Genomic DNA, 24,239 nt, shown 5'->3' on the forward strand with positions numbered 1-24,239 from the left:
GCTCTTGGTTTATTTGAAGCAGCGGTTGAACAGCAAGTATCGTGTCCAGTCGTGTCTGAGGTTTTAGAGCCAGTCGCCAAAACGAGGAGCAACAGGTGCCTATGCAAATACTGCCAGCTCCCAGGGTCTCAGGGATGCCGCCTTCCTGGGGGAGCGGACCTTCAGGAAGGCAGTGACAGGAGAAGCCAGAGAGCGGAGACCCCTGTTCCCTGCCTGCCAGACTCGTATCTCCTCACCTCTCACCCGCTCCAGAGCCCAAGTCAGATGCTCAGATACCTTGATGGAAAAGGCAAGTTGTGAAGGAAGGGGTCAGTTGTAACATACAGTAAAAGTTACAAGGACTGGAGCTCAGCTCATCTCAAGGAGGAAACTGCTGTTCTGCTCCATTTGATTGGAGACCTAAGACATCCAACCTTCTACTTTTTTGAAAGAAAATCTCCTAATCTAGAAGCTCAGCCTCCTGATTTATGAACATGGCAACCAGCCTAAGGGCTCTTTAACGTTGTGAAGGGCAACGGAACACTTCTGAAAGCTAGGAGCAGATCAGGCTGTAGCGACTCACAGCCTCTGCTGCAGAGAGAGATGTTGGTCTGCTCACACCTTTTTTTTTTTTTTTTTTTGACAGCTAGTCCTGAAGGCCTTCCCTTCCTGGATGTAGGATAGCTGGAAAAAAAAAAAACCAACATCGTACTGTTCAGTTTTACCATCACTATGCTCTGTATCAAAGTAAGACCTCCACCTGAATCCCCAAGTGTTATAAACATGTAAGTTAGGTATATGTGTGTGTGCTCAGGCATGTCCGACTTTCATGACCCTATGGACTGTAGCTCGCCAGGCTCACCTGTCTGTGGGATTTCCCAGGCAAGAATATGGAAGTGGGTTGTCATTTCCTCCCTAGGGTATCTTCCCAACCCAGGGATTAAACCTGTGTTTCTTGCATCTCCTGCATTGGCAGGCAGATCCTCTACAACTAGTGCAAAGCCCCCAAGGTAAGGAATCGACTTCCTCAATTTGGAGTGTTCTTGCTAGCCCAAGAATCAAGTGTTCAGGCATGTCAGGTCATGCTGTTTCTGTCAGCATCCCGACACCCGACCTTGCTAGTTAGATTTTGACCCAAATCTGTTGAACTGTTCCTTGCTACCTACAGTCGTCACTAAAATGTATATTTCTATTTAAAAAAAAGGCAAGAAAGCAGGAGGCCTGAATATGAACGACTCTGAAGATAAAACCATTTCTTTGCTTTTATCTTTGAGTCCACAACATTTAGCACCATATGTGTCATCAATAGTCGTTACAAATTAGAGGAGTAGGTTTAAGTTACAGGGTTTCCTGAGAAATGACCAGTGACACAAGGAATCAAGTGCAAATGTATTTGAGAAATGATTCTGGGAAGAACCGGAAGAGAGTGAAGAAGTGAGTCGGGGAAGAAAAGGAGGCCCATCCGGGTCACCAGTGTGGGCAGCTGAAGCCCAGTCCCTCTGGGCTCCTGGGAGAGCCGGGAGACCTGCCTTGGGGTGGTCAGATCTGCGGGGAGGAGAAACTGGAGTGCTGGTCTGGCGACTTCTGTGTGTCATGGTGGTTCCTGGGTACGTTGTTTCCCCAGCTCGTCCGGCTTGACTGTATACAGAACAAGCTCACCTCCACAGCCAGAGAAAGCCCTCAGGCAGAGCCGTAGGAATTTTCAGGAGGACTTTGGGGAGAATAAATGCCCTGCTACAGTGTCCTTGTGCATTGAAATCTCTCCTAGCCACAAAAGCCTCCATAAGTAGGACACTGGTGAAAGAGACCAAGACAGCCCATAAAAAGTGACCAACGCATCCTGGAATGGGCACGCTGCGGTCTCCACATGATGGAAAACTGTCTTGCTATAAAATCTGTAGGTAAAATGTGACACAAATCTTTTTATACACATAGCTGAGCTTGCCTGAAAGAACGGGAGCTCTCTGGGAGCCAAAACGGAAAGAAAACACAAAAGCAGAGTGGAAAGAGGGCTCTGAGGTGTCTGCGCTCAGGCCCTGCGTCGGCCTCCACGAGCCGGAGCGGGGCTTCAGCAGCTGTGCAGGCGTCAGGCAGCCATGGCCCGTGCTGTGCAAAATGGGAATTGAGCCCATCGTGAAGCCAGGACCTGCCAAGAGCGATAGCCCCAATAAACAGTGGATGATAAACAAAGAAACTCATCTGACTCTGCTTGGCCTCTGGAGGAAATAACTCTTCCCTGAGAACCAGGAGCTCCAGACCTGATATCAACACAGTTTTGAGGCTCAAGTGTATAGTCCCTTCATGATCCAGGAACTCCCAAGCCTAGAAATTACATTCAAGTGGGCCTTACCCGGGAATACCTGAGACATGTTGGCAGAAGAAAATGTCAGTTTTCCCCAGAGGAACACATACTCTCAATTCAACTTTCACGCGATTTCTGAAAATTCAGCTTACAACCCAAAATTTAAAACCACAAGGAAATAAACCACCATAAGGGAAAGTCAGCAGAAAAACAAAATGCAGAATTCCACCCCTAAATATATTAGATGTGGAAAATGTAAGATACAGAATATAAAATAGAGAACATGTAATTTTTTTAAAGAAGTGAAGAAGATAATCTGAAACACGAGAAAGGAAAAAATAGAAGGTCCAAAAAAAACAAAGTCTGAAAGATTTGAAAAAGAATCAGACAGAAGCCCTTAAAATATTTAATTGTTGAAATAAAAAGTCTCATGGCTAGGTTACAGCACAGATTTTAAAATAGCTTAGAGAGGGGAGTTCCCTGGTCATCCAGTGGCTAAGGTTCTGCGCTCCCAGTGCAGACACGGTCCCTGGTCAGGGAACTAGATCCTGATTGCCACGACTGCGAGTCGCCTGCCGCAACTAAAAAAGAAGAGAATCCTGCCTGTCGCAACAAGGATCCGTGTGTCACTAACTTAGAAGTAATGAGCTGGATAAAAGGGCTGGAGATGTTATTCAAACTGTATCACAGAGAAATAAAGAGACACAGGCTTCAGCTACAAAACAAAATAGAAAAATAGGGAAAAGGCAATTTCTGAAGAAAAATACTGGAATTTTCTAGAATGAATGAAAGACCTCAACCACCAAATTCACTGCACACAACTTCCATGTGGGAATACCACAACTAGGCCCACTGGAATAAAACCACATGTTAACAAAGGAAAAAGATAACTGGTGTAAGGAGCAAGAAAAATCACATAGCAAGAAATTTTATTTAGAATGATAGCAGATTTTAATATAGCAACATCAGTATACTCAGAAGAGAAAAGAGCAATCAACCTTGACTTATATACTTAGGTAATTACCATGCCAAAACAAGGGAATTAAAGACTTTTTTGGACAAACAAAATCTAGAGTTTGCCACTAAAAGACTCTCAGTAATGAAACTTTCTAAAGGACACTTCAGAAAGAAGTAAAATGATCCCAGAAATAAGTTCTGAATTGCAAGATGGACTGGGACAAAAGAATTGATAAATATAAATATGCAATGATTGTAAGGATGATAAAAATATCTAATTTGAAATAGGAATGCATTTGTTTCCTATTGTTGCATAATAAATCACCCTAAAATTTAGCAGCTTAAAACAACAAACATTATTATCTCACAGTTTTTAATGGCTGAATAACATTTTATATGTATGTATGTATATATATTATATATATATATATATATATATATATAAAATCACAACTTGTTTATCCCTTCATCCACCAGTGGACATTTAAGATGTTTCCATGTCTGGACTATTGTAAGTGATGCTGCTACGAACATGGTGGTACAGATCTCTTTTCCAAGTTAGCGTTTGTGTTTCCTTTGGATGTACTCCCAGAAGTAGAATTGCTAAATCATATGGTAGTTCTATTTTTAATTTTTTGAGGATCTGCCAGCTTGGATTTTGAAAATCAGCTCCCTGCTCTTTAAAGAAATGTACCTAAAATACTGTTCTACAGTGAGCATCACATTGAATGGTGAAACGTTGGAAGCATTCTCTTTAAAACCAAGAATCGGGCAAGTGAGAGTGCCCACCCTCACGACTTATATTCAACATGGTGCTGAAGGCCATCACCAGCGTAGCAAATACAGCATCTGGAAAGGGAATGCAAAATAGTTTTGTAGGCATGCAATATGACAACATAGAAATGTCTAAAATGTATGGAATTAGTGACAGTTGAATTAACAGTGTATTTTGAAATCAATGTATTGCATTATTCCAAGAGATAGCTAGTATGTGTAGCTTTGGTGAATTCACTTTCACAGCTATAGAACATATCATTTGTGCATAGACTACAATTATATACATTCTCCTTCTAATAGATATTTGGGTTGCTTCCAATTTTTCACAATTACAAACTGTTGTGAGCATCTATTTACATCTCCTGATCTCAGGAAAAAGCTTCCCAGCCCAGGACTTTTCTTTCCATTTCTCTGAGGCTTAAGCCTGGGCAAAGGTATGTAGCAGCATTTCTCTAGTTTCACCAGTTTTGTCTGGTAATGTTTCCATACAGTAACGGTTTTTAAATGCTATGTTCTGAAAACACACGAGCAGATGGCAAGAAAAGGCTGAACAGTATCCAAACGGTTCCAGCGATGGCGTGAAGGAGACGGGTAAGGTGTTGAGTCAGGCCTGCTTGAAACTTTGCTGATCGGCTCACGGGCTGCCCGGAACCCGTGTGCAGCTCGGCGGGCGTGAGGAGGCTGTGGTTACCCAGCAGGCGCACGGCTCTCGTTTATCAACCTGAAGTCCGCTTTCCCATCTTACTTTTCATTTCAGCTTGCCATCTTCCAACAGAATTCTTTTTATAGTTTTAGCAAAAGTATTTTTAATCCTCTAAACAGGAGGAAAATATAATAGGATTGTGTTGATTCAGGAAGCAGAGAAATGACTGCTCTTCTCAATCGGGAATTTATTTTGCTGGCAGAGGCGGCCGGTTCTTCTCCCCTCTGGCATCTGGCAGTGAGTGCTTGCAGACCTGTGTCATTCATGCCACGAGATCCTACTCCTGGGTGGTCCACGCCACGCGGATGAGAAACTTCTCCCTCTTTCCCATCAGGGAAAGCTCTCTTGCAGAGTTGGAATGTCCAGCAGACTCCGTCTGGCTTCATTGCATAATGTGAGCGATGCAGGGGGAAAAAGTGGTGAGCTAGTTCTGGGAATGAGGAATTTTGCTTCCCTGATCAGTACAAGACATCCTGGTAGAAATTCACGTTAGGGAGCCTCTCCACCTTGCCAGGAGAAGACTCGAGAGTCCCTTGGGCAGCAAGGAGGTAAAACCAATCAATCCTAAGGGAAATCAGCCCTGAATATTCATTGGAAGAACTGATGCTGAGGTTGAAACTCCAATACTTTGGCCACCTGATGGGAAAAACTGTCTCCTTAGAAAAGACCCTGATGCTGGGAAGACTGAAGGCAGGAGGAGAAGGGGTGACAGAGGATGAGATGGTTGGATGGCATCACCGACTCAATGGACATGAATCTGAGCAAACTCAGGGAGATGGTGAAGGACAGGGAAGCCTGGCCTGCTGCAGTCCATGGGGTCACAGAGAGTAGGACATGAACGAGCGACAGAACAACAGACACCTCAGGAAAGCTCCGTGGTCTCTCTAGGAAGAGTCGACTGCATGTCCTGGAGACACTGTGCCTCTAATTCTAGGATAAAGAATGAGTCTGTGGGCCCCCTGGAACACATCCCTCCTTGTTCCAGGGCCTTCGTGGGGCACTCATGCTCATTCTAAATCAGGGTGGTCGGACTCAGAAACAGAGTCACTCTCTGTCCCCTTGTCTGAATGCTAACCACGAAGAGGAGGGTCTTCACCCGTGTTATGTACTGAATGTGTCTCCTCAGAATTCATATGTTGAGGCTCTAAACCCCGATGTGATGGGGTGTGTGTGTGTGTTCTCAGTTGTGTCTGACCCTCTGCAACCCCATGGACTGTAGGCCGCCGGGCTCGTCTGACCACGGGATTTCCCAGGCAAGAATACTGGAGTGGGTTGCCATTTCCTCCTCCAGAGGATCTTCCCCACCCATGTCTTCTGCATTGGCAGGTGGGTTCTTTACTACTGTGCTCCTGAGGAAGCCCATAAGGTGATGATATTTGGAGCTAATTCGGGTTAGATGAGGTCAGGAGGGTGGGGACCCATGACGGGATTAGTGTCCTTCCAAGAGGAAGAGAACAGAGTGGATGCTGTCTCTGTCTCTGCTGGGTGGGGACACGTAGAGAAGCCTGCAAGCCTGGAAGAGGGCTCCCACCAGGCCCCGAATCAGCCAGCATCCTGACCTTGGACTCCCAGCTCCCAGAACCTCGAGAAGTAAGCGTTTGTTCGTCATTTCAGCCACTCAGTCTGTGGTATTTTGTTATGACAGCCCGACAGACTAAGATAGACCATCAGCTCCGTCAGTAGTCTTGCTTCCTAGGAAAAGTGTAAATTGATGTTTCGTCGTGTGGCTCCGATGGGGGCTTGGAGGCAGCAGTGGACAGTTTCTTACCAAGTGTGGGGAGAGCAGTGCTCGAGGGAGAAGAAATGTTTAATAAATTGATCTCGTACTAGAAGCACAGGGGAAATGAGTCTTAAGAATTCTGCCAGCCTCCATGTGACAGAGTGTGGCCAAAGCCACCGTGGGGTCTTGAAGACCACGATGGGAAGGAAGCAGGGGAGGCTGAGAAAGGAAACCCCCATCGCGACTGGCCACTCAAGCCACCCTCCCCCGACACCCATTGACAGCAATGAGCCGCTGCTGCATGCCCAACTCATGGCTTCCAGGATTTGCTTTTCCTGGGGACATTCATCTCATGTCATGGAGGGTGTTTTGCCTGAACCTGGAAGGTTGAGTGGGCATAGAAGTTGTTGATCCCATAGTGACCATAAGCCCCTCTCCTGATTTCTCCCAGGGAACAAGCTTCTCCCAAGAGAACCTGCCTACCATACTGGGAGGGAATGTAAAATGCAGTCACTCTGGAAAACAGGCTGTTTTTTGTAAAACCGGACATACGCTTACCATAGAACCTAGGAACCTCAGTCCTGGGTATGTATCCCAGAGAAATGAGGACTATGTTCACACAAAAACCTGTGTGTGAAAGATCATGACAGCTTTGTTCGTGATGGCCCCAAACTGGACTGATATCCTTCCACGTGAAGGACAGGTGTGTAGCTAGGCTGTGAGATATCCACACTGTGGAAAAAAGCTCCTGAGATACACAGATGCCTGAATGGCTCTCCAGGGCCACTTGGAGAAAGAAAAAATCCAATCTTAAAAGATTGCATATGTGCTGATCATTTTATAATGTCTAAAAACATTGAGTCACTATGCTATATGCAGAAAACTAATACAATATTGTAAGTCCACTATAGTCAAAAATAAATATGTACATATTTTTATATCTTAATATATATATGACAAGTTAAGAAGAACACTTACATACTGTATGGTTCCACATATGTAACTTTCTCAAGATGACAGAATTATGTTGCTGAGGCAGTGATTTATAGTTGCTGGGGTGGGAAAGCGGACGTGGGGTCAGGAGTGATTGTCAAGGCACAGCACCAGGAAGGTTCTTCGTGTCTCTGTCTTGACTGTAGTGGTGGAAGTTGAAGCTATGAATAGCAACCCCACCACTAAGATTGACTTTAACCTGCCAAGGGATCAGGCCAGGTAATGTGGGGTGAGTGTATGGCCGACATGGCTTGCACACGAAAGACCGCGTGACTCTATGTTGGCTATAAAATAAGAGATTTAGAGTACACGTGTATCTTTTATTGAGTTTATGTTTTGGCTGTGTAATATCATAATTAGGTGATGGAAGTATTATATTCCAGATGGAAGCGGAAGCCTTTTCTGGTTCGTCTGTGTATCCCCAAGGCCATGTATCAGGTCCTTGGTGAAATGAATGAGAAGTTGAGTTGCATTTCCCATTTTTCAGCCACTAATATGCACTGTCAGCGGTAAGACAAGTTCAAGTTTGTTTGCACTCTCACGTTAAGGTTTATGTGGCACCAAGATGCCCCCAGGGCTTCCCAGGTGGCACTAGTGGTAAGGAATCCACCCGCTGATGCAGGAGACACAAGAGATGCAGGTCTGGTCCCTAAATTGGGAAGATCGCCTAGAGCAGGAAATGGCAACCCACTCCAGTATTCTTGCCTGGGAAATGCCATGGACAGAGGAGCCTGGTGGGCCCCAGTCCACGGGGCTGCAAAGAGTCGGACATGACTGACTGACTGAGCACAGGGTGTGTGATACCCCCATGGTAACACACAGTAAAACTGCATTTAGTGTTTATCATCCATCTACTCTTGGGATGCAAAAGATCAATCGTGAGGGCTTCAAATGGGTCGTTATTTCCCTTGAGACATTTGGCAAGGTGTTTTCGATAAAAGCTCATCTTCATTGCTTTTTATCTCTTTTTTGGCCTCAAATGTTTATAATATAAAAAACCACCTCCTTCTAAGCTCGTGGAAGCCAGACTCTGGTTTACCCCTGGGGAGTGGAACTCAGAGGCCAGAAGATGGTGCACATTCACACCCTGTATCTGTCAGTGATGAGTTCCAATGAATCCCGTTTCTTTTGCAGTTAGAAGTAAACAAGATAAAGGATACAGAATGCTGAATTTGGCAGCCAAAACCTACCTTCACGCTCAAAAATGCATTTGCCCAGCTTACAGGCAGGCTGTGGGGTGTGCGCACTCTTGCCCTCTGTGTTACAAGCAGTAGCCGTTCTGCTGTGAGGGTGTTCATTGCGTTTTGTTCTCTTTGACATTAGGAACCATGGTAAGCATTTTTGAACACCCAGTCTATATAGCCAAGGCTTCCTGGTGCCTCAGGTGGTCACAAATCTTCCTGCAAAGTGGAAGACCCAGGTTCCATCTCTGGATCAAGACCATCCCCTGGAGAAGGGCATGGTTACCCACTCTAGTATTCTTGCCTACAGGATTATATGGACAGAGGAGCCTGGCAGGCTATACAGACCACGGGGTCATAACTGAGTGACTAACACTTTCGCACTTTCACTTTCCTACATAACCATGCTGAAGAAACAAAAATCTAGATCACATACCCTCCTTTGGCTGTGTGAGTCAATTCCCAATGAAATGCTGACGGAGGAGACTGGAATGGGGGCAGAACTGCTATTATTTGAAATACAATGGCCCATCGGGGAGCTTTGCCGTACTATTCTGCAGTAATAAGATTTGACAGGTGGGGAAAAAGGAGAGACCAGGAAATAACAGAACAACTAGCTAGAATGCATTTACCACCTCGTAAGTCATTTCTTTCTCTTCAAAGGCAGGAAAAGAGGATGGGGCAAGGGGGAAAGGAACACGCCACAGCACGTCAAGGACAGAAAAGAGGAAATTAATTTTGTGTTGCCATGGTAACTGATTTCCAGCCAGGGCATCTCACAGAAGCCTTCCCGTCGTCGTCTTTTTTTTTTCAAGGATCCACAATGACCCTTGAATGTTATCATAGGAATCACACAAGAAAATTAAAACACCCCATCAAAACACAGCCGTATAAGAAGGCAAACTTTCAGATCCATGCACAGCTGGGCCTGTATGGTAACAGAGCACCAGCTTGCAAAACCAGTAACCACCCAACCTAAAGGAAGAAGTCAAAAGCAAGATCTGTTTATTTTGTTTTATTTGCAGAAGAATTCTGAAAGACAGCAGAGATTTATCTGCTAATATTTGGCCTGAGACTAGATTTTCATCCACACTCAGAAACTCCATCCTAAGTGCCAAAGCAAATACCTCTGTTATGAAGATGATAAAGTTAATATGTGCTAACACCTTTCCGAAGAGTCTTCCAAGTGCAGGAGAGATCAGTCACTGGCTTCAAAACTCGAGCTTCCCAAGTGACTGCTGGCACCCACCAGAGCCAGCGTGAAAGTCCAGCTTCCCTCCTGCTTTCATCCAACTGCTCAACCTTGCCTCTTTTCAGTTTATTTATCCAACCAGCTGAGATATGTGATTTGTGGGCATGTCCACTATGATCAAATCAGTCAGTCCTAAAGGAAATCAACCCTGAATATTCACTGGAAGGGTTGATGCTGAAGCTGAAGCTCCAGTACTTTGGCCACCTGATGCAAAGAGCCGACTCATTTGAAAAGATCCTGATGCTGGGAAAGATTGAAGGCAAAAGGAGAAGAGGGCAACAGAGGTTTAGATGGTTGGGTGGCATCACCAACTCGATGGACATGAGTTTGAGCAAACTTTGGGAGATGGTGAAGGACAGGGAAGGCTGGAGTGCTGCAGGCACTGGGTCACAGAGTCGGACATGACTTAGTGGCTGAACAACAGGCAGAGCTATGAAATTTGGAAAATGGGACCTGCATCACGAGGCTAGTCCCCTCCTGTGTCCCTCAGACCACCCAACCAGCAGCACAGAGGCTGCAGGGAGCAGAGTGACTGCTGTGGACTCGAGGACTTAGGGATGCGTGTGTGCCTGAGACATACCAGCGGGGAGCCCAGTCCGGTGCACCCGTCTGGCCCCATCAGGCCCCACTGACCTCAGAGAGGAATTGCACTTCCCGAGGCTGTGCCATTGGAGTTTGTTTTCTTGTCCTGATTCCAGCTGAGAGCCCAACACTGGTCAGAAACGCCCCAGGCCAGCGCATCCTCTCCCAGATGACCGCCTGAGTCCAGCCCCTCCCGGGAGAGCACAGGCCACCAACAGATCTTAAGGCCCCAGGATGGCTCTGGGGCTGAGATGTGTAAAGACCCTGCACACGCTAAGCCGCTCCTGTCCATCTAAGTCTCTTCTACTCCACGAAGGAGCACGAACCAGCTCCAGGAGGCGTGTGAGTGCCCTTAGCGAGAAGGCAGATGCTCCTGGCTGCTTCCCCAGCTGCTCCCTCACCCTTCTCCCCCGGGGGTTTCGTGTCCACTGTTTGGAGGAGGCTGCCTTCCAGGCACACCTGTCCCCGGGGCGTGGGGGCAGCGGGGCAGCTCACCCACTGTAACTGCCGCCCTCTCTCGGGTGGGCGCCTTACAGGAGGACTCAGCAGACAGGATAGAGGTAGAGCTCAGAGGCTCAGGAAAAAGAAACTTCGATGAAGAGATCAGACATCTCACCCCGAAGCTTCTCCTCTTTCCTCGATTCATTCCCTGCTGTGCGGTGAAGTGTCGGGAAGAAATATTTATCTCTGCCCTTGACACCCAGGAACACCACTCTCGTTAACTCCCCAGGTTTATTCTTTCAGAAGATTCGAATTCAGATAATCCGGTTTCTATGTGGTCAAAATTACCTGGGGCAAGTGTCCAAGGAAAAACCCCCCACCCTGGTCTCCAATCAACTCCCACACCATAGAAGACCTGCTTTAAAAATGAAGCCCACTTTCTTTATTTTGGTAGCTGATTCTGTAGGCGTTTGTCTGGCAGCTGAGAAAGCAGTTCTTCAAAGTAGTGGTTCTTCACTAGGGGAGTTCATTCCCAAGAGGGTATTTAGTAAAATCCATAACCTTTTTTGTTGAACTTGGGGCTGGGATGCTACTGGGGTCTAGTAGGTTAGAGGTGTAGCTAATATCCTACAGCGCACAGGAAAAAAAAAAAAGAAGGATTTTCCCCAAAAGGATTTTTGACCCAAAATGTCCATAGTGACAAAGTTGAGAAATCTGGCTTTCAAGTTCTTGATGAGTTTACTGTATATAATCCCTGTTATTCATTCGACAAACTACTACTTGGAACCTAGTATAATCTTTTTCTTATGAATGTCTTTGTTTTTTATTTAATTTATTTTGTTTTTTGGCCATGCCAAGTGGCATGTGGGATCTTAGTGCCCTGACTAGGAATTGAACCCGTGCACCCAGCAATGGAAGCAAGAAGCCTTAGCCACTGGACCAGCAGAGGAGTCCCACATAGTATAGTCTCAGCACGTGATGCCGGGCTCTGAGGCTGGGCAGCTTGCCTTGAAGCATCTAGTAGAGGAGTGGCAGAGGTTTACAAGAAAATAAAAAATATTTTTTACAGAGCATGCTAAGTGCCTGAGTGAAAATATTAGTCAATAGGGGAAAGGCCGTAAGTGTGTGAGGGTGGGCTTAGGGGACAAGGAACAGATGTTATTTTCCCTGAAACAACGGCAAACTGCATGTTCACTCTAAAGTATAAGATTCATCCTCAAGAAATAAATAAATAAATAAAAAATCACTCTCAAATATAAAATTGAAATAACTGCTAGGAAATATCACCAAAGTCCTAATCAGTTTTTAAGCAGTCTATCTTTCTGTTTTATAGTCACATCCTCAGAGAGAAGCAACCCACTGCTTTCTTTGTGACTTTGTTCCTTATTAAGATGATTTTCTTCACAATAATATTTTTCTAGTACCAGGGAGATGTTTTATTTCCTTCTTCTGGCCTCACTTTATTCTCTCCAGCTATGCCTTTAAAATATTGATCAACACAGTGTGGCTCTGTGCCTGATAATTAGCTAATCGACACATGCTTATCCCCTTTTATCCTTCCTCAAATAACAACTTATATTTGTTCACAATCTTGAGGATGCACTTTCCTAAGCCTCTGTTGGTTGGCCTAAGGGTCAAATACGTAGCGGGAAACATTGTCTCCTTAAGCCCTGCTCCCATATTCCAAGCTAAAATAAATGCCAGGAGGGCACAAAGATGCTGATGAACAAGTAAAATGGGCATCAGAGAAAATGGCTTATCCCTCCAGGAAATTAGTGACCAGATCATAGGAGTTTCATCAAACAAAAGTGCACTTAGATTAGATTCGCAGGGCTGAATAGCATAGTGATCATTTCCACGGCAGATACCACAGACAATTATGCATCTTCCAGGTCAGCAGTATGGATGATTAAACTGTCTGGAATGCTCCCACCAACAAATGTGAACTCATAGCTAAGCTGAAATTGAAACCAGTTATGAAACAGAACTGCCAGATGCCGCAGGTCTGCACACAGAATACCGCAGGTGATCTCACTAATCAGATCATTAACAGCCACCTTCACGGCTCTGCTTTGTGCCTGCTCTGTGCAACACTGGGTGGCAACTTGTTATTTGTTGGTGTTTAAGTCTGAGTTTGAATCCTGACTCTGCCATTTTCTAGGTCTTAAACCTGGTTAAGTCAACACCGCCTCTCTGAGTCTTTATTTTCCCATCTGTGAAATGGGGATGACCAGGCCTGTCTCTGAAGATTGTCATTCATTCCATCAGTCCAGGTCCAGTCAGAAATTCAGAAACCCCATCAGTTATTTCAACAGAAAATTTAATACAGGTATTGGTTAAGCAGTTGTTCAGTTCAGTTGCTTTGTAGTGTCTGATTCTTTGCGACCTCATGGACTGCAGCACGCCAGGCCTCCCTGTCCATCACCAACTCCCGGAATTTACCCAAACTCATGTCCATTGAGTTGGTGATGCCATCCAGCCATCTCATCCTCTGTCATCCCCTTCTCCTCCTGCCCTCAATCTTTCCCAGCATCAGGGTCTTTTCCAATGAGTCTGCTCTTCGCATCAAGTGGCCAAAGTATTGGAGTTTCAGCTTCAGCATCGGTCCTCTCAGTGATTATTTAGGACTGATTTCCTTTAGGATGGACTGGTTGGATCTCCTTGCAGTCCAAGGGACTCTCAAGAGTCTTCTCCAACACCACAGTTCAAACCCATCAATTCTTCGGTGCTCAGCTTTCTTTACAGTCCAACTCTCACAAGCAGTTGTTAGAGAACCAGAAAAGCAAAAACAAACAAACAAAAAAAGCCAATGAGGACGCAGCTGCCGCCCAAGGGCTGTGAGCAGAGGGCAGAGGTGAAGGTTGTTAGAATGTGTGAGTTTGATGGCAGAGCCCTTGCGGGGCTGAGGTGCAGGCAGCCGGAGAGGGGGTGAGTTGCCGTCACCACAGAAGCTTTGGGGCTGGCAGAGCTGAGCCTCAGCTGATTCCAGGAAGGTACAAAAGAGAGCTGGACACTGGAACCAGCCGCCACTGCCGGCGACAGGCCTTCAGCAGGGGACACGCTCCAGCATCAGCAGGAGTGTAAGAAGTCCTTCTCCCGCTCAGCCTGTCTCTTTCTGGCGCATCTCTGGCAGGTGGCAAAGTAGAAATGTGAATGCAAAGAGCCCCCAGCTTCACACAGCAGAACCCTGAAGGCTAATTTGAAGCTGAGAGAAAATAGCTTAATACATAACCCATTCGTCCACGCATTATGCACATTTATGGAGTGCTTACTTCATGTTTGACCTCAAGGCTCTGCGATAGGCACAGGGGAGTCTGGAGAATTAAGTGGAAACCCCATGAAGTGCATGGCTTGCAACTCATATAACACAGACCCTTACTTAAAATCATCTGTCTTCTCTGGGACCCAGAAGGAAACATAAGGAAAAAGGAAATTAAAAACGAAACAACACGAATGAAACAAAACTCTGGCTCTTGCCTTTCGGGAGGTCTGCATTTAGGTTAATTATTGTGAGGCAAGTCAAACGTCAAGGCACAAAGTCACACATGCTCGTAGGCCTTAAACAGTACTTCAGACACAGCTGTTTGAAGAGCTCAGAGAAGCAGAAAAATATGTGGGGGAAATCTGGAGGAGGGTGTGGCAACCCGCTCCAGGATTCTTGCCTGGAGAATCCTATGGGCAGAAGAGCCTGGTGGGCTACGGTCCATGGGGTCACATAGAGTCAGACACCACTGAAGCGACTTAGCACAGCACAGGGAAACCTTCACACAAAAAATGTGGGAATGAGAGACTTTAGTTTGTAGACAACGGCCTGAACCGGTAAGACCCGGAGACTCAGGAGAAAGCGCCCAGAACTTGCTGGAAAACTTGCTGGGTGGCGCTGACGTTGCTGCCAAGATCTTGGGGAATGGAGCGTGGACTCTGATGTGGGAAATGGAACTTGGGGCCAGCAGAGCATTTCTTGACTCTCTCTAAGGCATAGACGAGCCACTGGGACGTTCGGAATAAGCAGAAATTATACGTAAAAAATATTGGTTTTGTAGCTTTTCTATTTGACACAATATCTTTCAGATAGTGGGATATTTGGAAACAATTGCTGTGTTGAATGCGATGGGGTAGGATGGAGTGATAAAGGCAGGTCTTAACTTTGAAAAGTTGCACCTACTTTCCCTTGTTTGAAATATAGTACAAAATACTTTGTGAAATATTTGAGGCAATCAATTTTAAGGACAAAAGTTCAGGAAATAAAAGCAAACAATAATCGGAGTTTTAACAAGTAAAGATAGAACCCATCCAGGACTCTGCTGGTGGCCCAGTGGTTAAGATTCTGCGCTTCCACCACAGGGGCCGCGAGTTTGAGCCCTGGTTGGGGAACTAAGATCTCATGTGCTGAGTGGCGCGGCCAAAAAGTTAGCAAAAAAAAAGAAAAGATGAAACCCACCCATCAGGACCTTGTGCTCATTTCTCAGCCTGAGACCTGCTGTCAGAGTGAACACGGCGACGGGTTTGCAGAGACGGGGAGGGGCGGTTGAAAGCATCATGGACTTCGGCAAGAAGTGTGCTGGGCAGTGTGCTGCCAAACCCGTTGCAGTGACTCACGTGGAAAAAAGGCACAGAATGGGTGTGAGTCTTGAGCGTGAGCTTGCAGACTGTGTGGTGTCCTCACATCTACCCCGTCCTTTTCTTCTTGGCAGACCCATTGCAAGATTTTGGCTTTTCTGTCGACCAGTGTTCCAGACAATTAAAACCAAATCTCAACATTAGATTTGGAATGGTTCTGAGTAAGTAAACATTATTGTCATAATATAAAACATGACACAACCTTTTCGTGGCCCAGACACCCAGTTATTCGTATTTACTGTAGTGGCTGAGCCGCTGCATCCCATCACTCTCTGGAATTAACTATTTTCATTTCCATTTCTCTCTCTGGGTAATATCCAGATAGAGCAGAACTCTCATTTAAAGCTGTTCTTTTGTGAGAAGAGACCCTAGACACTCATTTGGATGCTATAAGCACCTGGAATCAGTATATCCAGCAAAAAAAAAGAGAAAATATTTTGAGCCTAAGTATCAATGTTTGCTCAAGAGAAGGCTTTTTTGCTTAGTTGTCTCAGCCACAAACAAGTCTGGTGCCAGCAGCATGGTTTATCTTTGCATTATTTCATTCCACAAATAGCTCATCTAAGCTCTTAAACCTGGACGCGGGCAAAGACACAGGACATCTTCTCTGTCCCCTGAGTCAACGAGCCAGAAGGCTTCCAGGTTGCTTATTTTTATTTTTACGTGGCCATGTTGTCACAGTTGGTCATAATATTGCTATAGCTGCTAGACTCTCTCCTTTCTCACAGTTTCCTCAAAACCAGAGCAGAAAGATTTAATAAATTGAGCACGTGGACTCTTTCCAGAGAAATGGAGGGAACATTCCCGGATGCCAAGACCTCTCAGGCATCTCGGTATTTCCAGACCTTGCACAGTGTCTGGGCTCCATACCAACAGCTCCAGGAATGCTGTAGGGAGAAACAGGACTAGAAGGAAGGGAATGAGTGGAATCTAAACAGGGAGGAAAGGAGAAAAAGGCAGAGAGTCGGGAGCCAGCCGTGCAGAGTGGCCAGAAGCTTTCTGTGTGATAATGGGCATCAGTGGTGGGGGTTGCAGGATGGACCGCAGCCCGCCGCTCTCGGGGGAGGCACCTGGGACCACATAGCTGAGGATCCGTAGGAGGCAGGTCCCCAGGGTCCATGGCATCAGGGTAGGGGCGCAGGTCAGCTAGCTGCTCTAGGCAGGTGAAGTCCATGAAAGGGCTGTCTTTCATCCACAGACTTGTCCCAGTCGCATTGCCCAAATGCTGTTTTACCAAAACAGAAAGCTGTTCGCCATATAGCGCAGATTTCTGGCGAGGAAAGGCCCTTCATCAGCTCAGGCTTTTATGACTTCTGCACACTCTGACGCTCAGCGAAACCCACACTAACAGGAAAGCTGGCTTCCCCTTTGCCCCCAGGGGAGGACATCGAGCAGCTGTTTCTGGACATCGCGCTCTTCAGTCAAGGACTGTCCATCCTGAATTTCTCCTACCCCATCTGTGAAGTGGATCTACCCAAGTTTTCTTTCTGTGGAAGAAGGAAAGGAGGTAGGTGTTTGGCTGGCTGATGGCCGGCTGGGGCCCAGAGAGAGATGGACAGGAGCTTGCAGCCAAGTTCATGATATCCAGACCGGCGTCTAGGGTGCCCCCTCCCCTGCGGATAAGGTTACCCTCATGTATCATCACATGTTGTATAAAAATGACCACACAGCCCATCCCACAGGACATGCCTTACAGGGTGAGTGTGGACATCAAATGAAATGTGTTTATCAGGTGTTTGCAAAGAGAAAATTGTTGTTAAGTGTTAGCAGTGGCACCTTGTGAAAAATAACCAGTGTGATAAGCTACATGAAAACATTAGATATGGACTTAATTTTAAAGGCATTGCAACCTTGGAGTTGCAAGATAAGATAAACAAGATCAGATAAGATAAACATGACCCTGACGCCTTTTGCAAGCTGATGAGTCCTTTAGTCAAAGAAATAATCGCTCCCTGGTTCATCTTTTGTGTCAGTCCGATCTTACCTGCGTTAAGTGTTTGTCCAAAGCGGGGAGTACATCATAATTAGATGAATTTCAATACATAACAGAGAAGATCCCCTGAGAGCTATTTTTCATGTCTGACATGACCTTGCCCAGGAGGCAGCTGTCATTCCTAACAGCAGCTGGAATTGTAGGGCTTCCGCGACAAAGGTCACTGATCTCACACCTGCAAGGAAGACAAAGCAGGAAGCTTAGTGGGCGCTCGGGCTAGGCGCCTCCCTGCCCTCCCTTTCACAAACGTGGGCATTTCCTGTCTGTCCAGGTTCACGCTGAGCACGTGAGCCTGGCCATGCCCCGAGATTACTGATTGCAAAGGCCTCTCAGTCGCACTGTCTCTAGCTGTTTAAAGTCAGTCCTGACAGCTCACGTTTCATCAGCCAGAGTTCCGCCGCCTCACCGTCTCCAAGTGCTGCTTTCTGTGGGTCTAAGAAACAAAGGAAATTTGGAAATTACCTAGATTTGGAAAAAATGCCCCAAACACTTTCTACAAAATGCCTTATACCTCACACAGCTGTAGTAGAAAACAAGACAAACCGCCTTCCAGGCAAAGGCCCCCTTCAAGAGTCCCACTGGTAATCTGTGCCGAGGACCGGACAGCCTCTGTCAGCACAGCCGCAGCCCCACCTGGGGCCTCGCTTTTAACTGTCCTGCATTCACGGTACATGTTAGTAACAGATGCAGTCCCAGGAACCAAGCCACTGATTTCTGCTCTAAAAGAAGGGGAGCAAGTGGCTGTGTCTGAGGCCTCACTTCTAAAATGCATCTTCCCTGGGGTAGCGTCCCCTACCTGTTTGCACATCCGTGATTTCTGGGCCGTTGTGGACCTCCTTAGGGGCCCTGTGGTGTAATGGTTAGCACTCTGGACTTTGAATCCAGCGATCTGAGTCCAGATCTCAGCGGGACCTACTTATCTTTGGGCTGCGCAGGTGGCTGAGCCGTAAAGATGCAGGAGACCCGGGAGATGCAGATGCGGTCTCCAGGTCGGGAAGGTCCCCTGGAGGAGGGCATGGCAGCCCACTCCAGTCTTCTTGCCTGGGAAATCCCATGGACAGAGGAGCCTGGCGGGCTACAGTCCGTGGGGTCGCAGAGGGTCAGACACGACGGAGCGACTACACAACAGCAAGACTTCTGTGTCTCCAAGTTGCTTCGCTTTTTCAGGCTTTCGGTCCTGCGGGTCCCTGGGCTTTGTGTTCAGTTCCAACACAGGGCTGGAAGCCAGGCTTACACGGAACCAGACCTTTGCTTCCCTCGTGGCTGTGTGACTTCAGGCAGAATCACTCAGTGTCTGAGCCTCAGTTTCCACATCGCCACACAGACCTCATGGGATTCTTAGTAGGGATAAATTGGACAATTATACAAAGTCCTCAGGACAGAGTCTGGCACACAGGACTCAGTAAGTGATAAATGGCAGCAGCTGCCCGCAGGTGATGAGGGATTTCTCAAGCAAGGGCTCTGAGGCCCTGAAGTCATCAATCTCAGAGTGGGAGTCTGCATTTTAATAAGGCCTGGGGAGGCGGCAGAGCCTCGGGGGCTTAGAAGGTTAAGACCCTTTTTCCTCGGAGGCGGCCAGAACCTGACTTGGGTCCAGGTTGGATATCCTCTTCTGGCTGAGAGAGCAGAGCCCCGGCAGCCCGCTTCCACCTCTGCGGAGAGACCCCCGCCTGCAGTTCTCACGAAACTGGAATTTGGAAGCAGCAGCAACTCAGCCATCAGCCTTTCTTCTCTTCATGTTTTATTCTTTGTCTGCACACTTCAAGCAGCTGTGGGTTTCCTACTTGCAGTGACTGGGCAGCTGCCGCTGCTGCAAGTCCATAAAGAATCAAGAAAAAGAGTGGTTTATTACTGCATTGGCAGAAAACACCCACCCTTGATCTACAAAAAAAATAGAAACAATGATCACCTTAGACTTTTTTTTTAAGCTGAGAGAAGGAAAGGAAGGAAAGAAGAAAAAAAAGATAGACAAGAAAGAAGGGAAGGAAGGAAGGAAGAGAAAGACATATTGCCTGTTAAGGAATCCTGTAGCCTTGGGAGCTTCCCTCCATCCTCAAAATTAAGCCTCTTGAAAATGAGCCAAGAATACGTTGAACTTGTCCTTTGAAATCCATCAGTTCTTTTTGTTGAGCCCAGAATATTGAGATTAATAGTGACATAGGACCTAGGTCTGGATAGTCAAAGCTATGGTTTTCCCAGTAGTTATGTACGAATGTGAGAGTTGAGCATAAAGAATCTGAGCATCAAAGAACTGATGCTTTCAAACTGTGGTGTTGGAGGAGACTTGAGAGTCCCTTGAACTGCAAGGATATCAAACCAGTCCATCCTAAAGGAGATCAGTCCTGGGTGTTCATTGGAAGGACTGATGCTAAAGCTCCAATACTTTGGCCACCTGATGCAAAGAACCTACTCCTTGGGAAAGACCCTGATGCTGGGAAAGACTGAAGGCGGGAGGAAAAGGGGACAGCAGAGGATGGGATGGTTGGATGGCATCACTGACTCATTGAACATGAACTTGAGTAAACTCTGGGAGACAGTGAAGGGCAGGGAAGCCAGGCGTGCTGCAGTCCATGGGGTGGCAGAGAGTCAAACATGACTTAGCAATGGAACAGCAACAAAGGACCACAGTGTTTTTAATTCTCTAAGGTAATACGGCATCCTTTACACATTCTCAGCCTGCTGCGGAGTTTCATTAAATCTGATTGAAGTGAAGTCACTCAGTCGTGTCTGACTCTTTTCGACCCCATGGACTGTGCCCCGCCAGGCTCCTCTGTCCATGGGATTCTCCAGGCAAGAACACTGGAGTGGGTTGCCATTTCCTTCTCCAGGGGATCTTCCGAACCCAGGGAGTGAACCCGGGTCTCTGGCATTGCAGGCAGATGCTTTACCGTCTGAGCCACCAGGGGAGCCAGTACTCACAATTCTGTGTAATCATCGTTTAGGAAGCTATTTGAGAAGGCGGACTGGCAGCTCTCCTGTCCCACCCCAAAACTTGGACCCCGTGGGTTGCTGGTATTTGCATTTTAACAAACATCCTGAGAGCTCTGGTGTGCACAAACACCCGACCCCCCAGCCTGAGGAGGACTGCCCTCTGTGATGTCTGTTCCATCACTTCCAGTCACGTCGCCCTTCCCTGTGGCTGTCCCGGATTTCTGAAGGTTGTCTCAGTTTCTCCTCTTTCTTCCCATCGCCATCCTCTTCGCTTCTCCTTCTGGCAATGCAATCAGCCCACCGATTCACAAGCTGTATTTTGAGACTTATATTAAGTGTTTATCCACAGAAATCCAAAAATAGATTGGTAAGGAAAAAAAAATTAAATCCTCCTTCCCTTCTTGCTGCCAGAAGTTACAGCTCTTACAGAGAAAACCTGGGTGACAAAGACACACAGTTCTTGTAGGAGGAATGAAGTTGGAGAAAATCATTTCACCTCCTGGGCCGTCCATGGCTCCGTTGTTGGCCCTGACCAGTCCAAGAGCCACTGGTCACGTGTGGCTCCTCATAATCAGAAATGGGGCCCATCCAAGTGAGATGAGCTCTGAGTGCAGAGTTTGCACTGAATTTTGAAGACTTTGTACAAAGCATAGTATGAAAAAAGAATTTAAAAATCTCATTGATACTTTCTATGTTGGTAATATATTGAAATTATAGTCTTTTTAAAAAATTTGTTGAAAAAATCTTTCAAGTGGAGATGATTCACATAACTTCGATAAAATTATTAATGGCATATTTTAATTCATGCATGTTTTACTTTCAATATGATCATAAAGGTTGCCATTTTTGAAAAAGGATTTTGAAAAGCTTGATCAGTTTTTTCAAGTTTAACTTAACTTTGATATGCACGTCATTGCCTTATAGGCATCGTCATTTCTTTTCCCTTTAACTGTTAACTGGTCTCACTCTGCCAGATAAGTGTTCACTGTCAATGGCTTTAAGTTCTTTAACTCTTTCTTTGCCTTTCAGTTCAGTTCAGTTCAGTTCAGTCGCTCAGTCAAGTCCGACTCTTTGCCACCCCATGAACCGCAGCACGCCAGGCCTCCCTGTCCATCACCAACTCCCAGAGTTTACTCAAACCCATGTCCATCAAGTCGGTGATGTCATCCAGCCATCTCATCCTCTGTCGTCCCCTTCTCCTCCTTCCCCCAATCCCTCCCAGCATCAGGGTCTTTTCCAATGAGTCAACTCTTCACATGAGGTGGCCAGAGTACTGGAGTTTCAGCTTCAGCATCAGCCCTTCCAATGAACACCCAGGACTGATCTCCTTTAGGATGGACTGATTGGATCTCCTTGCAGGGACCTAGATTTTTTTTAAAAAATTAAATTCAAAATTTGCATTTTGTATGCAATGTATTAATTACATTTTCATTGCAAAAAAAAATGTTTTAGTTGAAGTCTAGTTGCTTTACGATTCTGTGTTAGTCTCAGCTGCACAGTGACGTGAATCAGCCACACGCACACAGTTATGCCTCTTTTTCGGGTTTTCTTCCCACTTAAGCCACCACAGGATACCGAGCAGAGCTGCCTGTGCTATACTGCAAGTTCTCATTCGTCATCTATTTTATGCATAATATCCACAGTGTGCATATGTCATGCCGGGCCCTGCGTTCACCATCCCACCCCCTTTTCCTTCCTTGGTGTCCATGCGTTTGTTCTCTATGTCTGTGTCTTTATTTTCTGCTTTGCAAATAGGCTCATTGAAATTATAATGATTTTAATATTTGGATTAATATACATGTGTTGTTAAATTAATTCCACTTGTTTCTTTTTCCTTTTTAAAAATAATGCAAATTACAGACATGGCTCATGTGATATTTCCATTAGATAGTGCTGACCTAAAACCCCAGTGTCCAGTATGATAGCTGCTCGTCACGGGGGGCTATTGAAATCACTTATGCTTAAATTAAATTATACACTTAGCCACACTAGCCACCTTTCAGGTTTTCAGTGGCCATGTGTGGACAGCAGCTGCTTTACTTAATGATGCAGACACAGGATAGTCACACCTTTGTGGAAAGCTGTACTGAGCATTACTGACCTGGTAGGTTCTATGTGGCCCTACGTTTGTCTTAACCACCTGTCCTGAGTTTCGTTGAAACGTGTGTTGGAAACTTCACTCTCTAGCCCAGGTACCTTCTCTTTTGTTGAAATCCTAGAGTACGCGGATGTCACAGTTCCAAAGACGTCTTTGCTGGGAGCCCAAGAATCTGCTTGCAATGCAGGAGGCCTGGGTTTGACCGCTGGGTTGGGAAGATCCCCTGGAGAAGGGAAAGGCTACCCACTCCAGTATTCTGGCCTGGAGAATTCCAAGGACTGTATAGTCCATGGGGTCGCAAAGAGTCGGACACGACTGAGCGACTTTCACTTCACTTCAAGTGTATGTAAGCCACCACTCTTGGTCAACCACTCTGCGGTCAACCACCTAGCATCTCCCCTCTGAACCCAAGGTCAGTGTATCAGCGTCCTGCTGCTGCTGCGACCCTAGTGACCTGCCACACAAAGATGCTCTTACGATTCCAGATACCAGAAGCCTGAAAGCAGAGTCAGGAGGGCTGTGTTCCTTCTGGAGAATTCAGAGGATGGATAAAGATCTGTTTCCTTGAGGTTTTTAGTTTTTGGAGGCTGCTGGCGTTCCTTGGCTTGTAGCCACTTCCCTCCTCTCTGCTTCCATCCTCACACCCCCTTCTTCTTCCAATCTTCTCCAGCTTATGAGGACCCTTGTGGTTACACTGGGCTCACCCAGACAATCCAAGATAATCTCCCCATCTCAAAATCCTGAACCTGACTGCAATTGCAAAATCCATTTTGCCTTGTAAGGTATCTATGGGTTCTAGAAATCAGGACTTGGACATCTTGTAGGAGAAGGGAGTGGGCATTAGTAGCCAGTACAGCATCCAAATGGAGAACCAGCACAGCTTGTCTGACCTCCGCATACCCTGACGTTGTGACGAGGCCAGGTACTTATGCCTCATCAGAGGAAAACTCAAACTCTGTATGTTTCCAATGAAAAGGCCCTCCAAGAAGTTCTGAGAACTTCACGGGTGATACAGCTGCTGGTGTAGCTGGGGCAAGATATAAGTGTCTCTGTTAGGGGATCCTACCGCTGCTCAGAAAAGGTTTCCCTCCTTGGACTGTTCTTGTTGCCCTTTCCCAGACCCCCAAAAGCTCCCACCAGCCAAGTCCCCTGCCCAGAGGAGAAACTATCTGGCTAGAAGTGGGGGACATACCCCATGTGTCTGTTGGAATCATTCTTGGCAGAGAAAGAGGCTAAGATTGTCCACGAGTCCTTATAGGAGTTTGTCGTTGAGAGGAAGCCAATGTGATATTAGGGCAGAAAGACGAGGGTTAACAAGCACATCTCTAAATGCCTGGAGAGGGGGCGTGGCAGGACCCTGAGTGAGTAAGCCTTAGAAGGTTGCTCATTTCATAGTTTTATAAATGCCCCATTCCAAGTGCACAATGAATATGGCCAAGTTTAAATAACATTAGATTACTCTCTTAGTGAAAGGGCAGCCATCTGGTCCACGACTCTTTGGGAGCTTTTATTTCCACATTTTAAAATCCATTTCCTCTCTTAAAATATACTGTGTGCCAATCACTCAAATATCTGGGTCCCCCAAAAAAGTCGATTGGCAGAAATGACTTCAAGTATTAAGAAGCAAGAGGGTGAAAATTTCAATCCACTCCATATTAAAAACTGATCAGGATTCCCAAAGTAGGAAAGTAAGAAGTGGGTACAGATATA

At 46.2% G+C, this 24,239-nt stretch overlaps 1 protein-coding gene across 2 annotated transcripts in view; it reads left to right on the forward strand.

Annotated features, from left to right (window-relative positions):
- LY86 (lymphocyte antigen 86) overlaps positions 1-24,239 on the forward strand; it is a 70,039-nt gene that overhangs the window by 39,898 nt on the left and 5,902 nt on the right. For both annotated transcript variants that reach the window (XM_020873226.2, XM_020873222.2), the window contains exons 3-4: positions 15,582-15,668; positions 16,886-17,014. In XM_020873226.2, the coding sequence (XP_020728885.2) occupies positions 15,582-15,668; positions 16,886-17,014 (216 nt within the window). The remainder of the gene's footprint in view (positions 1-15,581; positions 15,669-16,885; positions 17,015-24,239) is intronic.

This window comes from Odocoileus virginianus, chromosome 27 (genome assembly GCF_023699985.2).
Source record: "Odocoileus virginianus isolate 20LAN1187 ecotype Illinois chromosome 27, Ovbor_1.2, whole genome shotgun sequence".
NCBI lineage: Eukaryota > Metazoa > Chordata > Mammalia > Artiodactyla > Cervidae > Odocoileus > Odocoileus virginianus.